This window comes from Empidonax traillii, unplaced genomic scaffold, assembly GCF_003031625.1.
Source record: "Empidonax traillii isolate 1590-97213 ecotype Southwest subspecies unplaced genomic scaffold, ASM303162v1 scaffold201:size1909950, whole genome shotgun sequence".
Taxonomy (NCBI): Eukaryota; Metazoa; Chordata; class Aves; order Passeriformes; family Tyrannidae; genus Empidonax; species Empidonax traillii.
In genome coordinates this window covers 1223942-1239992 of record NW_020955394.1, presented here as the reverse complement: position 1 = coordinate 1239992, position 16051 = coordinate 1223942, and the positions used below count along the sequence as shown (strand labels likewise).

At 35.9% G+C, this 16051-nt stretch overlaps 1 protein-coding gene across 2 annotated transcripts in view; it reads left to right on the top strand.

Moving 5' to 3' along the window:
- The window catches only part of EFL1 (elongation factor like GTPase 1), a 68782-nt gene that overhangs the window by 15321 nt on the left and 37410 nt on the right, over positions 1-16051 (top strand). For both annotated transcript variants that reach the window (XM_027887012.1, XM_027887013.1), the window contains exons 13-15: positions 3883-4034; positions 4783-4961; positions 5635-5770. In XM_027887012.1, the coding sequence (XP_027742813.1) occupies positions 3883-4034; positions 4783-4961; positions 5635-5770 (467 nt within the window). The remainder of the gene's footprint in view (positions 1-3882; positions 4035-4782; positions 4962-5634; positions 5771-16051) is intronic.

The following is a 16051-nucleotide window of genomic DNA, read 5'->3' as shown; positions in this document are numbered from 1 at the left end:
GAATTTAGACTGGTAAAACTGCCTGGAGAGAAAGTATTGTCAGCACTTCAGGAAAGTTATCCATGGCATGGGAGATGCATCACAGACACTTGTTGGCAATACTATTAATATTTTGGAAATCAGTTGATGTTCTGACTGTGGCGTTTCCTTTTTAAAATGGTCTGAAGGTTAAAAAACGTAACACTTTAATAATCATCAGAGGTAAATTTATCTTCGGGGGGTTTGTTTTGATGATTCACTCTGAATTTTTGAGTTGTTTTGGATTGAAGTCTCTCTTTGATAATGTGAAGGAGTAGAAAAGCTATCATATTCAGAGGATTGATTGCACGAAGTTAAGTTGTCATTCAGTTTGCACTAAATGCTGTATCCTGGGGGAATGTGGGAATCATAGAAGTAGCTGGCAGTGCTTGCTTACATTACCTGAGAACTGGTGGATTTGATCAACAATCTACTAAATGTCAGTAGTATGTATGTTATACTCTTTCCCACGTGATTATTTCCATAGGTTTTCTGTACCATGTGTTTGAGGTTAAGATGAGTTAGTAATATGTGGTTACCCATCTTGGGCCAGCTCCCCGTGTCTGGAGGCAGGGAATCTCTTCTTTCTCTTTCTGCTCCTGAATTTTCGTTTGCTGGTTTCTGTGGGACTGCATGTTCTCTTTTTTTTCCTGACAGTATTAGGAGGCTGTAGATCCTTTCTTGTGGAGTGAAAAAAGGGGAAGGGAAGAAAAAGAGAGACAGTCTTTCTTTTGGTTTGAGCAACGTTTGTTGAAAATTGATTTTGCCTCTGATTGGTTTTTGCCAACTGGAGAAATTGAATAAATCAGGGTATAATTTAAAACTGGTTTTGTTGCAGATCCAGTGCCTTATGTACATTAATCTTGTTCTGTGTTCTGCCTGAGTGTGTTACAACTCTATATAAGGATTTATTTGACAACATTGTCTTTTTTTAGTTTCTAATGATACTATCGGGAGTGACTAATTTTGTAGAAACTGATGCTGACAGAAACCAGGATGGAAGTTTAGGTTGTACCTACTAGCTAAAGTCCCACCTACACTCAATCTGCTTTTTTATCAAATTGAGCATAATTGACTGTGTTTATATGACTGCAACTTACACCAGTGCATTCTGAATTTTAAGGTACCATTAATATTTGTGGTTGGGCTATTTGACACCTAAATATACTGATATTTTTAAAAATACCATGTAAAGGGGAAAAAGCAAACTTTTTTTTTTTTTAATCTGGGTATTATTTACACAAATGAAAAGTATTTTTGGACAATCAAATGTGTTGGAATGCATATGTATGTCCTCATGTGTATACTATGCCATCATATATAGACTGCATTTATGACACACTTGGCTGTCTCATCTGTACTTTCCCTATCAATCTCTCTCCTCTGGGAATTTTTATGACATTCCAAACCCTTAAATAACTTTGAACAGCTGCCTTCAGGAAAAAAAAAATAATGATAAAAAAGTTTTCATCTCCACCATCTGTTTTGCATTTTGTATTGTTAAGCCTCGCTCTCTTTTGCAATAAAATAAACAGGCTGAACAGTAATATCACAGTATCTGAAATTTCAGAGATACGTATTCCTAATTCTGTCACAATGATTACTTAAGGAACAATTTAAAAAAAAAAAAAAAAAAGAAAAATTTCCAAGTTGCTAAGAAGTGTGAACTGGTGATTTTGTCTTGCCTTCTCCTTTACTATGACATGTGATGTCAGAACTCAGAACCAAGTTGAGTTCTGAAAGTCTGTGCTTCAAATTCTTACATTTTATTCTGGTGGCCTCTCTTAGGTAATTTTGTGAGAGATTTTTAACGTATGTATAATTTTCTTATTCTTTTGAATTGGACATTTGGATTCAAGATAAGCATGATAACTGTTTAGTGATTTCCTCAAGTTCTAAGAAGAATTTTGATAAAAGGAAGGGTCTCATTTCTTAAATTAGGTCTCTTGTAGAACGTGTTATATGCAGAAAAACATCCAGATTGTAATATTAAAATCTTACTGGCAGTGAGTTGGTCTCAGCCAGATAATCTGTTCAGGGCTTCCTGTCCCTAATTAATCCACTTAAGAGCAGAGTCCTGTAACTGCCTCTACCGACTACACATAAAAACTTTGACCTGTGAGTAATGGACCATTTCCCTATTTAGGAGTTGATATGGCAAAGTGAGTCAATTTTGTTGTGCTTTTTTTAGTAGAGATCATATTTACATGGCTGTTCTGTAAACAAAAGTTGATCTACTACTGTAGTGCTTCCTGTGGTTTTCTTCCTCCTATCATTCATTACCACTATTGCTATTTAGGAAATCTTGACCTGTTTTTGTAAGTGTGGAAATTAAGGAGAGGAAGTGACTGGTCCAAGGCTACCAAACAAGCTAAAACTACTAATAGGAAAATTCTAAACCATCTAAACACTAAGAACTGTTGTCCTTACCTCCATCATGTGAGGAAATGCAGGACACATCATGTAGGTAGGGATTACGGTCACCTTCTTGAGTTGAAGTGAAGATCTAAGACTTGGTGATTTGTTTGTCCCGTTGTGTTGTAGAAATGCATGTTTTATGATAGAAAGACTTCTATTTCCTCTTGAGTTAGAATTTCATTAAGAATATTCATACCCTATAAAAAGGTATATTGGTTATTATTTTGGAAAGAATTATTTATCAGTGCTTGAAAGCAATACATATGTCAATTGCTCCCAATGCAAAAAAATCCCAAACCAACATTGAAAGCATTCTAGTTCCAGTAAAAAATGTTATCTACATCACATTTTTTCCCTCTTTTAAACCACAGTGCTAAAGATTACTTTTTAGTGTAGGCACATAAGAGCATGTTGCTTGAGAAATAGTTGATACTAAAATTAGTAAACTGAGTAGATTATTCTTAAGAGCATGTGTAATGATGATAGCAGGAGCACAGGCTCACCTCTTTTGCATGGGAAATTAGTAAAAACAGAGAAATAACTGGAAAGAAAAGATGACTTGCATCTGAAATCAATATCCTGCTCTGAAATTCATTAAACTGGAAGATAACCTTGGATCACAGATTTTTATTTAGGGCTAAATATAAAAATTAAGGGAAAATTTCAGGCCATGCTGTTAGATTTCAAATATGTGTAATGAATATCCCTTTGCTGTTTAAAATGCTTTTATTTAATAACAAATCTCCTTATATTGCCTTAGGTAAGAATGATAATATAATTCTTTATCTTTTATTATTTATTGCTCTAAATCTTACTGTAAAGCTTTTGCTTTAGGGCAGGGTGTACCAGTGAGTAGGTAGATACATCAGAATATTAAAATTATTTTTTGTTTTTGTCTTTTAAGTCTTTTGTCCTTAATGAAGTTACTTTATAGAAGGTACCTTTAGCAAGCAAAGACTTTGAGCACTTGCTGTATAGATTGCCTTAAAATAATAAAAATACCACAAGTAATTGAAAATGGCACTATTTGATCTCTTTGGAAGAAAAGTCTGGGTTTTCTTCTAACTACCTTGATACAGATAAACTGAGATTAGTACACTGTATTTGTAGTGTGAGCAGTCATTCCAGTTCAGGGTAACATACAGCAGGACATGGTGTAAAAAGCAATTTTGAAAATTGTCTTGGATTTTTTTCTGGAAAAGTGAGAGCTCACATAGTTGAGGAAGCTTGACTTATTTTAACAGAATAAACAGAAGTTTAACATAGTGGCCTTTTTCTAAATATGGTAGAGGAAGAGTTTGCTAATTTTAGCTAACTTAAAATCTATACTATCATGGGGACAAGAGCCTGAGTTTTTGCTTTTGCCAAATATAGTATTCCCATTATTGTTACTTGTTTCAAATTAGATGCCTTTTCCAAATACTAATGTTTTAAAATACAATGTAGGCCTTTAACTCAAGAAGAAATTGCTCATCGGCGTGAACTGGCGAAACGAAGGCACGCTGAGAAACTGGCAGCAAGTCAAGGGAAGGAGCTGTCAGAAGAGCCCCCAAGTGAAAATTCATCTGAAGTAACTGGGAACACTGGTGATACAAAAGGTATGTGATGCCCTGATACCTGTTTCTCCTGGAGGATGTTTAATAGTAGTGTCTTGGTGTTGCCGAGGGGCTGTGTACATCCACACTGGGAATCATCCACGTGCCAATCCAGAGTTAACTACATGGAACTGAAGAAGGAGTGAGGAAGGATTTGTAGGAAAGCTGATAGTTCATAAATGGTATAAGAGTGCCATGGATGCATGTTCTTATAGCTTAAAAATGTGCTTGGTCTTGGTATTTTGAGAGAGATGATGCTTGAAGGAGATGCTGAAAATTAAATAATTTCGAGCCCCAAACGAACAGCCTAATAACAGATTGGTACAAAAGCAGTGTGTGAGCCACAGGACTGGATTATGAGTTACATTGGTGGGAGTTGGTCGTTCTTCACAAGTAACAAGTGATAGGACAAGAGGAAATGGCCTCAAATTGTGCCAGGGAAGGTTTAGAACAAAAATTTCTTGACCAAAAGTGATGTAAAGCATTTGAACAGGATGTCCAGGGAAGTGGTTGAGACACCATCCATGGGGATATTTAAACGATGTGGCACTTAGTGGCATGGTTTAGTGCTGGACTGGGGAGTGCTGGGTTAAGGCTTTGATTTCATGATCTTGAAGGTCTGTTTTAACCTAAACAATTCCATGATTTTCCAGATGGGATAACGTAATATGTAGCTGATTTTTTTTTTCTCTTCAGATGATGAAGCAGAAACTGGTTTTATATTTAATATATTTTTTCTAACTTTGATTAGGTGAAGAACAACAGCTTACTGATCAAGGAGACAGCATGACCTCGAAGGCAGTGAAACAGGAAACAGAAAGCAAGGAATCTTTCATCGCATTTGCCAGAGTGTTCAGTGGGGTGGCGAAAAGAGGGCAAAAAATCTTTGTTTTAGGACCAAAATATGATCCTGCTGAGTCCTTGCATAAGGTAAGAGGTGGCATTGAGCTGTTACAAGAGCTTGGGATTCTTTTGAAGCATTAATGGCTGAACTTCTTACATGTTGCTCACTCAAAAAATAAAAAGTTCAAGTAAAAAGTTACAAAAAGTATCAAACTAATTTAGGTAATTGTGCTAATAGCTGATTGTGAGTGTAAGCTCATTATAAACCTTAACATTTCCAAAATAGTTTTAAGTAGTGTTGTATTAGTTTACCATAAATCCAGTATGTATATATTTTGATTTTAAAAAAAAAAAAAAAAAAGTGAAGGATAAAGCAATGCTTTTAGGGAACACAAGATGCATAATAGTATTGAATAAAAAAGTGTTAAATGTTTCGAGATTGTGATCAAAGAAGTTCATTGCTTTTGAATTTAATTCAAAACACTTGTTTTATCAGTGATAATGAAAAGTGGGATGGGGGCAGTACACACCTAAAATTAACCAAAGAAAGCATTATTTTTTAATCTTTGTAACATTTGCTCATTCACCACAAACTGGATTTTTGGAAGTGTGTGCTGATTTTTAATATTTAACCTTTGAAATGAAAATTTTTTAGAAAGTGGGTTTTTCTAGCTTTGGAATGCAAGGAGATTTTGTGGAAGAAGCTTTTGTCAGTAGTAGGTGTTAAATATCCAAACCCTGGTTGTTCTACTCTGTGTAGCTGTCAGCCCAGTGTTCTGCTACCAGTGATCTGCCAGCAGTACCTCATATGACTTGCTGTACCCTGGAGAATCTCTACTTACTTATGGGAAGAGAACTTGAAGACCTTGAAGAAGTACCTGCAGGAAATGTTCTGGGTAAGTTGTAACTTGTATTTAATTTCCTAGAGCTTGAATCCTTGTATCAGCCAAAATACACTGAAATTGGTTAGATGTGATTAATAAATAAGAAAACTTAAATCTTATGAATATTTTTAGGTACGTCTTGTGTGCAAAAAAGGAAGGCACTTTAATTAAATGGGGATTTCTGTGAACTTTGAATAGGAGAGAATTAGGGATTACATTAGTATGTTATCTTCAGATTGGATTATTGCCAGGTAAGCCTTGCTGCCAGGAATTGCCAAAGGCAGAAATAAATTCTCATATTATATAAATCTCAAGGATTATGTCTATTTTCCTAGTAGTGCAAATTCTGTAATGTGACTTTTCGAATGATGTGGCTGATTGGAAGTTTTCTTTATGGGTCTGCTTGAACTATGGTGCTAAAAATTACTTTGTTAATGACTGTGGCAAATTTTTCACTTTCTCCATGGACAAGGTTCTAAAGTGATAAATTATGATACTCATTGGGTTCTGCTCTTTTGTGCCAGGTTCTGAGCTGCTTTGCTATAGAGTATGAATAACATTCTTTGCTGGTTTTATCTTTCATTTGTCTTTTTTAATATCAAAACTACTCTTTAGAATTTAGAAGGTGTAAACTCTAAAAATTGTCTTTTTTTTTTTTTCATTTCATTATTTTTGTGTCTGATGCCTGATTTTTAGAATTTAAGGCAAATGTATAGTAAATGAAAAATAGGTCTACTCTCTCAGGGTTGGAATTTATAATTTAGGCAGATAACCATGCTGGTCATTTGTATCATGGGCCTGGCATTCAGAACATAAGCAGCTGGTGAATTAGTTTTATTTGGAAGCTTGGTATTTTAAAATTCTGAATTACACCTCGCTGTTGTCTGATTGTAGTTGACCATTCACAGTATCAAAATGAGTTGAGTATATAGTCTCTTTACTTCAAGAAATTATTAAGAGGTTGGGAAAATAAAGAAACCCACCCCAAAACACTCTGCAGTACAAGTGAAAGGATATTATTTTCATGTTTACCGAACAATAAATACCCCTGGAGCTGCCTCTTGCAGAGAAAAATAAATTGTGAAAATTTTATTATGTCTTTAGTGTTAAGAGTTGGGCCAAATTTCAAGAAACTGTTTTGTATCCATCTGATTTTGCCAAAAAGTTGTGAGTGGTCGTTAGTGCTGAAGGTTGCTCTTCAGTGGGATCCAACTTTTCCATAAAGACAATTACTTGGGTGAAATGAGTTCTAAATGGTCATATGTAGAAGAATTCAACAGAATTTTAAGATCAGAATTCAGTCAGAGCTCTAAGCCAGACTGTGTTTGGTATTTCATATTTTTTCATTGGGTCACTGTAAAGTAATCATACAAAACAGGTTTTCATTTTTACCTGAAATGTGCAAGTTCAAGTATATATGTTGGATTTTTTAAAATCTGATTGTTAAAGAAATTCCTAAATACCTTTCCTTTGTTTCTCCCATTTCCCTGTAGAGCTGCATTGCTAATTTACATAAATTCAATAAACACCTTTACTGATTTGATGATGATTTACCACACTCAGGAGAAAAGGCAATACATTTATTTGAAGGGAATGTGTAACAATGGTGATGCAAGACTTTTATTATTCCAGTTAATAACAATGATTTCTGTTTCAAAGGCCATTTATCTTCCAGCTTTGAAGCATACAGCAGTGATTTCTCTCCAGCCATATAAGGAAATTGCTTGTGGATTATCTAGAAAATTAAGGAATCTTTGCTGAAAGCTCTGTGGTTTTACTCTGTATAATTAAATTATTGCCATAAGGAATACACAGTTAGTCATGACTGCCTATTTCCGCTTTAAGACTCATGGTATAAGGTTTCTTTCAGTTGTTTTTTTTTTCTTCAGGGTTTGGGGATTTTTTTGCTATTATTTGTAAGGTTATTTCTTACAAGGAGGAATCTGCTTGGTCCTAGTGAGCAGCATTTTTATCCTTTTCAGTGTCTTATGCAAAGGTTTAGTGATCAAAGACGTGGCTTGATACAGAGGTTGTTACACTGAAGATGGAAAGATTTCATCCTTGTTCCTTCTTTTCAATTAATATTTCCGTAAAACACTAGTCACCTTTTAATTGATAAAAATATGAGATAGAAATATTCTAAGAGGGAAAGGTAATGAGACAAACTGTGTTTGAACTGCAAAGCTGAGACACAAACAGAATTAAAAAATAACCCAGCTGAAAAGCGATGCTGGGTCCCTGTCTAACATGTGTAGCCATTCTGGAAAGCTTTGGGAAGTTATTTTCTGGTGTTGTCCTGAGTTCCTTGAAGTTAGGAGAGACAAACTGCTTTGCATTAGTTAATTTGTATTGCAAGTTTGCAGCACAGCTGTTTTGTCAAGAAGCTTTAAGCAGTGTGTCATTTTCAAGTAATATGGCAAATACAGAATAGTGCCTCTTTCCACATAGCTGGTTGTACTTCAGAATTTTTCTTTACAATCTTGTGACTACTGTGCATTTTTGTAAGCCTTGAGTAGGAGGTGAAATATGATTTAAAGCAAATGTAAAAGTTCTTGGGGACCAAAGATAATTAGGTCTTTGTAACAAAATTTCTTTTAAAAACTATTTGTCAGAATATTTCTCAGACAAAACCCGCCTGGTTTACCTGGTTTGTAGAATCTGTAATTTAGGAGGGCTACTGATTTTTCTGAGAACTAAGAAGGACTATGTGAATGAAGTGCTGTCTGAGGAGAGAGTACTCTCTCATTTTTCACCTTTTTTTCCCCCTGCACTTCTGTTCAAGGTCCTGTGCCAGCAGACAGGATATTATACTTATTAACTGGCACTGTTATGGTCTGTTTTGTACTCCTTTGAGTGAGCAGAGACCTTGCAGAAGGCAAATCCAGTTAGTGGAGCAGCAGATATCATTGTACTAGATCAGGTGTGTGCCCTCAGATTCCAAATGGCACTTGCATTGAGTTGAAACTGCTGAATGAAAACATGATAGTGACTGGAGTGGGCCATGGAGGTATCTTGAGGTTTAATTTGGAAAAACGTTGAAGTGCTGGTCCAAAACTAAATCATGTGTTTTGATGCACTGTTTCAGGAACAGCTTATGTTTCCTCTGTCATGTCACAGGCTTTCCAAAGTGTGCAGCTGCTGAATTTGAACCTCCCTGTGGACATGAGCTCTGAGAGCTCTGGGAATGAGAGCCTGGTCTTGCAGATGCTCCTCCTGCTTGTCCTGGTTGATGTGCTGGCTGCCTTTGTGTCACTCTGTCCTAAGGACCATATCAGCTTCTGTACTGCCTTCACTTGGGCTGAGGCCTCATTACCTTAACAGAAACAGTAAATTCTATCTAGGTACACCAAAATCATGCTTGCATTCCAAATACAGAAGTACTCCTTACTTGCAGACATTAAATGTGACAATTAGGTGTACCACCAAAACCCTGATCTCACAATCGATTGATTTTTGATACCAACACATCTGGGGCACAGTCTGTGCTCCCTGTTGGAAAACTGTCTGAATACTCATTGGAAAGAAGGTCCTTTATCCTGAACTTTGGACACAAGTCTGTGTGCTGTTTTGACGATATTGTCCTTCTATGACTTATGGGAGAGAAACGGTACTTAAATTCCAAAAATGGCTTGATTGATATATCCTTGTGTGTTCTTTGTGACACTGTAATTAACAGACCTGAGTTTGCATAATCAAGTCTATGCAAATAGCAAGTTCCTGAAACTGCCCCACTCTCATGTTCTTCTTTCCCATGGCAAAAGTATAACAGAGAAAGGAGCTTTATATAGACAATCATCTGGCTATCCAGGCATGTTTAGCTTTTTTAGTTTTTTGAGTATTATAGAAGCTTGGGTTCTTGCTGGGACACTCCCCTTGTGCTACAGGGGATGTCTGTGGCACTGGAGCTGCCATGCAAGCATCTTCTCCAGAAGTGTTTGACAGGTGAACCCTGGCTGTAGCATAAAATTCATTGGTCTCCAGTTTAATTCTCATAGCTCCTCTTAGTAATGCGTTGTTTCTCTTATAAAGGAAAACAATAAATGGTCCAGTCACAACATGGTAATTTATTTAATTTGGATGCTGTGTGTAAGTTCTTCTGCTTGCCAAGCAGTGTTAAGCATTATTTAACAAGCAGTAGAGACTGATAACATAGCTACACAAATGGAAAAATTAACTCTAACATAAACTATTTTTAATTATTTTGTTAATGAAAGTTGTGGGAAAGCAGCATTTATTATGCCTTTCCATGAGTGAAAAAATGTTACTTCTTTACCAGAAGGGAAGACAATAACTTCAATTGAACCAGTGTTGAAAAGTCCACCAAGGAGATTGCTACATTCAAGTTTTAAATTATTTCCACTGTGTTTCTATGTTCAGATTTTTTAGTCTAAATTAAGACTATCTCTCACACAGAGACAGTTTTAAAGTGATAGTAGGTCTGTGTTATGGGGAATTCAAGAGAAAGTGGGGATGGTTGATTTGCTTATTCCCATGCAGGAATCTCTCTCCTTTCCTATACATATAAACACACTTGTTTGTTTACTTGAACCAGTCAAAGAAAAAGTACAGTTACAGGAAAAGTATCACTTTGTAACAATTGTGAAATTTTTGTGGTTAAAGACTATAAAAAGAAATAAGCGGGTGATCCCCAAAGTGACAAAGGAAAAATCATAAGGCACTATGTGAGGAAAATGTAATCTGGGCTCGTAAGTAAAGACCGAACAAGTGCATGTTCTCCAGATGCACAGAATATCTTCCTTTTTTTTTTCTCTCCGTCCCTTTTTGTTATTTTATTTGGTGCTGTCCTATAATTGAAGGCAAAATGCCTTTTTTTGTTCTATGCAATAAAGGGGGGTTTGAGTAATAAAAACAATTATTAAAAGTAGTGTAAAAACATATTTTAAAAAGAGTAAAAAGAGGTAATGGGTTTTTTTGGTGATAATATGCACAGATGAAAGGCATAGAATTCCCATCCTGCGTACTGTTTCTTATTTCTAAGTCATTTAAGCAAATACCTATATGAAAACAAAGGTGTGTGTTTTTGAAAATACTGGTTTAGGTACTTGTATGAGTACAAACATGTTTAGGTACTTGTATAAGTAAGTGAATAATGTTGTGGGATGTTTTTTTAAGTTGGTTCATTGTCATGTTTTTCCTTTGAAGAAACTGAAGGATCATTCAGTGATACATTTTTGTTAATTGGAATAAAATTTACCTCAAGGCATGTTGTGCATGCACGCATTCATGTGCACACACCTGAGTTCAGAATGACATGCATCTTAAAATTATTGATCTGTATATTGCTTTTTATTCACAAGTACCACAGCAATAGACTTAAGTTTGCTAGTGTACAAAACCTCGATTTTCTTTGAGGCTTCCTGTTTGACTATTTAAATGCTTTTTGTGTTTTGTGGAATACTGTTAAAAGCTTTTCCCTTACCACTAGATTTGTAGTGCTTTAGTGTAATGCTCATAGGAGGCTACATGATTTCCTTGATGTTTTCAAATGCAGTTAGCTCTGTGAATATCAAGTGTTCTACCGAATTAAGAGCATTTGGAGGTTTTTAACTTACCAAATTACATTGTTAAAAGGAGGAATCCAGAAGTCACTCCTGTTGCCACCCCACTGTCTGACTTCCTACACGACAGACTGCTGTGTACCTTGATTTCTGCATGTCTAAAATGATGGTTTTCAAATGTTCTTTCAGTTATTTATAACTTGTATGCAACTCTCTATACGACTTACGGGGTTCTTGTGCAATATGTCACAGGAAATGTGGGTGACGATGGATTCATACTCCTGGATTTGTTTGGTGCTCTCTGAAGGTAAATTGCCATAGATCTGCAGTAGCACGAAGAGCTGGTGTGAAGAAGTATAGCTAACCTCATTACAAGGTGTCTGACAAGCATTTTATTCCTTCAGGACTTCATTGAGCAATTTAGGAGCTTTTAATAAGCAGCCTCTGTTAAGAACAAAGAGCAGCTGCGAGCAGCGATGCCATTTTAAAGGCCCAGAATGGCTTTCTAGGCCTGGTGCCAACCAGCGAGCATTACCACCTTCTGTGAGAGCACCAGGAACAGGCCTGCTGTTCACCAGCCTTGTATTCCTGTGCAAACATTTGGTGGGCTAATTTCACTCTCTGAATCACTAATGTGATTATTTAAAAAAAAAAAAAAAAAAAAAAAGAGAGAAGAATAAAAAATAGCCAGCTTGAAGTGATTCCAGCTGCATGGCCTGTCTCCTCCCGTGCTATGGCGGGTGAACGCAGGAGGGCAGTCTTCCCCCAGGATGTTACTGAAATGGGCTGAAAATAGTGAATGAAACAAAGAAAACTCAGACCTTTGTCTTCACTTTTGGAGTACTTACAGTTTTTTATCGCTAACTGCCATCTTACAACGCCAGTAAAATAGCCATGCCTTTTTAGTTAGTTTTTAGTAATCCAGCACTGTTCAGGAAGAGGTATATGGTAGAATGGATTTTGTTGTTGAATGACATACTATCTCTGTGGACTGTTGCATTTACCTGACATTGTTGTATATATATTAATTTCCTGCCCAATTAATGTTTAATAGTTAAATTGTTGAAAAAATTCGACATATTCAAGTTGTTTCTTTGAGCTAAAGACATAAGAGTTAATCTGTTGTTTGACCTCTTTCAGTGCTGAAAACTGAAACCATTTTCTTTAACTCTGTATTTACCTTAATGGATTTAGTCCCTTTGCAGTTCCTGCTCTTTGCTGTGTGTGCTTCCAACAAGGAGGCTGACTAATCTGTATTGCTTAGTGGGCAGCATAATTTGACATGGTGCACAGCTAATGAAATAGTATCAACTGAAATTAGAAGTATGTTTTGATGATTATCTGATGAGTTTCCTTTGCCTTATTTGCCTTACCATTTCATGTGGTTTATTCTGAGGAATTCGACTTGACAAACTTTATTGCAAAAGAAATAAGTGATTCATGACCTTGTTTTCAAATCAATATTGACGTATCACTGGAGAGAAAAAAATATGTCCTGTCTTAGGTCAGAGTTATAGCACTGATGTGTCTTTATTAACTCAACTGATTTTGGGAGTGGAAAGGATAATTTGAATGTGGAATAGTTTCCTTATAAAGCCTTTTTTGTTTTGGTGGGGTTTTTTGTTGGTTTTTTTAAATTGGAGAATTTAAATTGCATTTTGAGTAGCTGGATTTTTTTTTCCTGTTTTTCTGACTGTAGCTATTAAGACTATAAAAGGAAATCAGAAGTGTAGTAATTCTTTGTGAAGAAAACCACTTCTAAATTCTCTAGTGCTTCTGGAATGTTCTCTGCTCTAATTTTCAGGAGTTGATTATGGGGTCTTAAAAATGTGTTTAGTTTTGCCACTGGAATACAAGGTTTTTTTAAAAATCATATTTGAAAAATTGAACTATATAAGACTATTAAAGCCAAAGTCTTAATACGTTCCTTTTCTCATAAATGTAAGTTTGCTCTTGACCCCTATTGGATTATAATGTCAAAAAATTCAAATGATTAAGTTTTTGAGGAAAGGACAGAAAGCAATGAAACATTCAGTGTCAGTTTTAAAGTAACTTTTAGTTATTATAATCTGTAAAAATTTTGTGTAAATGGAAATTAGATTTCTAAATAATCTTCCAAATGTGAGGCAAGCACTCCTGATTCCATGGGGTTTGTCTGCAGACAGCTACTTGCTGATGCCTGAGGTTTCCCAGATTGTACCAGAAGGAAAACTGCCCAGACTTGTTGGTGTTCGTTGCTGCTACTTATGTGCCTGTGGGCAGCAGAGGGACTAACAGGAATCAAGACAATTTCATACCATTGCTGCTTGAAGGAACTCACAGCACAGCAGCAAGCACATGCTCTGCAGCTACTTAATATAAACCACCTAGAAATAGACTGGGAAGAGGGTCTGAGGTGCAGGCACTCATCTCTGTTTATCACCCCAGTGTTTACTTTAGAGAGAAGTGGTTCTTGCCCTTCAGACTTCAAATTTATTTCATGCCTATTATTGCACTACTATTCATTGATCAGAATTCAGGGCCAGTGTTTGGGGAGACCTTTTCTTGTGTCAGAGTGGAGAATTGACTTCTGTAGTCATTGCCCCTGGGCAGGTGTTACTCAGTCTTTCAGCAGCTAACTGTTTGTGGGTTTAGTTTGGAGATACTGCCTGGCTTAACTCCAAAATCTCCAAATCTTCTGTGAGAGTGGTTGGTTGGGTGTAATTTTTCAAGTCTCCTTAAAATGAAAAGATGGGGATTTTCCCCAGTATTTCACACTTACTGCCTTTAGCAAGTATCATTATTATTTTTAGTCTCTCCCTCTATGAAAGTGAGTATGTGCATATATAAATAAAGGGAGAAGAGTTACCTTTAGAAACAACAGTATTTATTATTTGGCTAATGAACCTTATTTTTTTTAATAATGTAAGTTATAGTACTAATATCACTGATGTAAAATGGTAAGAGAAGTCTTAAGGTGAAGTTCTGAGATGATTGGCTGAGTTCACATCTGTAATGTTGCATTTGGGATTTTTTACAGCATACTGAGATACATCTCTGATGGTTTGGGGAAATGACCTCATGTTTTCATTTGAAGAGCCTGAATGCTATACCTTTCCTTAGTCTGCTTATAAAAATTAATTGGAGCATTCTTTTGTCTTTGGTGTGTTGTATTTTTTTTTTAAGACTAGTATTCTCTTTAAAACTAGAATGTGAGCATTGTTTAGTAGGTGTCTAGTAAAGCCGTGTGCCCACTCCTTTCTCATGATGTGGGTCTAAAGAAAACCATTTAACTTGTTTTGTTTAGTGGAAAATCTGTAAAAAGACTTAGATATCCATTACTAAATGAGGATCTATAATAAATGAACCAAAATGACTTCAGTTTTGTGCTCAAAGTTATTAGAATTCCACATCTAAGAAAAACCTGTCTGTTAGTGCAGCTATGAAGTGGTGTATGGAGAAGAGGGAAACACCAGTCCAGGGATGAACTTGGGATACCAGGGCACTAGAGTAAATGTCTGAGAGATTCAGCAGCCAGGCCTCATTTGAGGAATTAGCGTTTCAGGTTCAGTTTTCAACATAGGTGTAAATTATCTGATTTAAAAAGGATCTGTATTTAGACTATATAATTGAACCTTTTATCACTCTGCACAAAATGGCATTAGGCTTGTTTTCTTGTTTCTTTCAGAAACCTGTTTTAAAGGAACATTTCCTTTGTTTAATGTGACCTTGGATTTTCTAAAATTCACACTGAGAACATGCAGTGTCATTTCAAAAATAGGTGCAAAATAATTCTTTTGAGCACGAATGGATTTGTAAATATATGCCTTACTACTCGTAAATTCATGCGTAACAATTCAGACATAAAAAAGACATCATAAATCAAATCTGTTTAGGAATGTGTGCAATTACCAATGCAGAAGGAAATTCTGTTCTAAAAGGATTTGGGGTTTTGCAGTGTAATTTATGGACAATACATCTCTCTTGCTACCGTGATGGTGTACATGAATCAACTAGTGACGTTCAGATGTCTGTACTTTTAAACAGCTGGCTATTCCTTTAGCTGATTTTGTCAGATAAAGTTCAATTTCTATCAGATGAATTAAGTTGCAACTTCATTGCAAATATTTTCAATTCACATACTAAAAGATAGTTGTGAAATGTAGGCATTTTTTTGGAGAATCAAGTCATTATATATTTTGGGGCAGATAACTAAATAAAAATGTAACTTGAATACTGCCTCATAGGCTAGACTTTTACTCAAGTGTGGAATTGCAAAGACACTGAAGGGTGTAAAAAATTAGATTAGGTCATGAAATTATCCATTTGGATAATCATTGCTTTGTGTATCACAGGGACATGTTTCACATGTGTGTGCAGCTCCGCTCCTAAGAGAGCTTCTCTTGCCAGGCCTCGTATACAGACAGTGCTGCCTCTTTATCCTTCTGCAGTCTCAAACAGGACAATGTCCTTTTCCCAACACAGCCTTAAATAAAACAAATAATTGTATTCATGGTACAGAATATTTTCAGTTCTGATGTTTATCAGCACTGAAATACACTGTGTGTAACTTAGAATGGGAGAAGAAACTTGGAGCTAGAAATTACTTGTCTCCAAATGTCATCCTCTCCATGCCCAGTGAATGAGTGATGGATAAACATGTTTTTTCTAGGCAGTGTAGGCTTTGTTGGTTAAATCTAGTTTGTCACTACTTTTGCATAGTTCTTGACTTCTGAGTATTTTCTTTTAATTCTTTCCTTTTTCAGCTCTAGTACACCAGGAAGTTGTTCTCTGT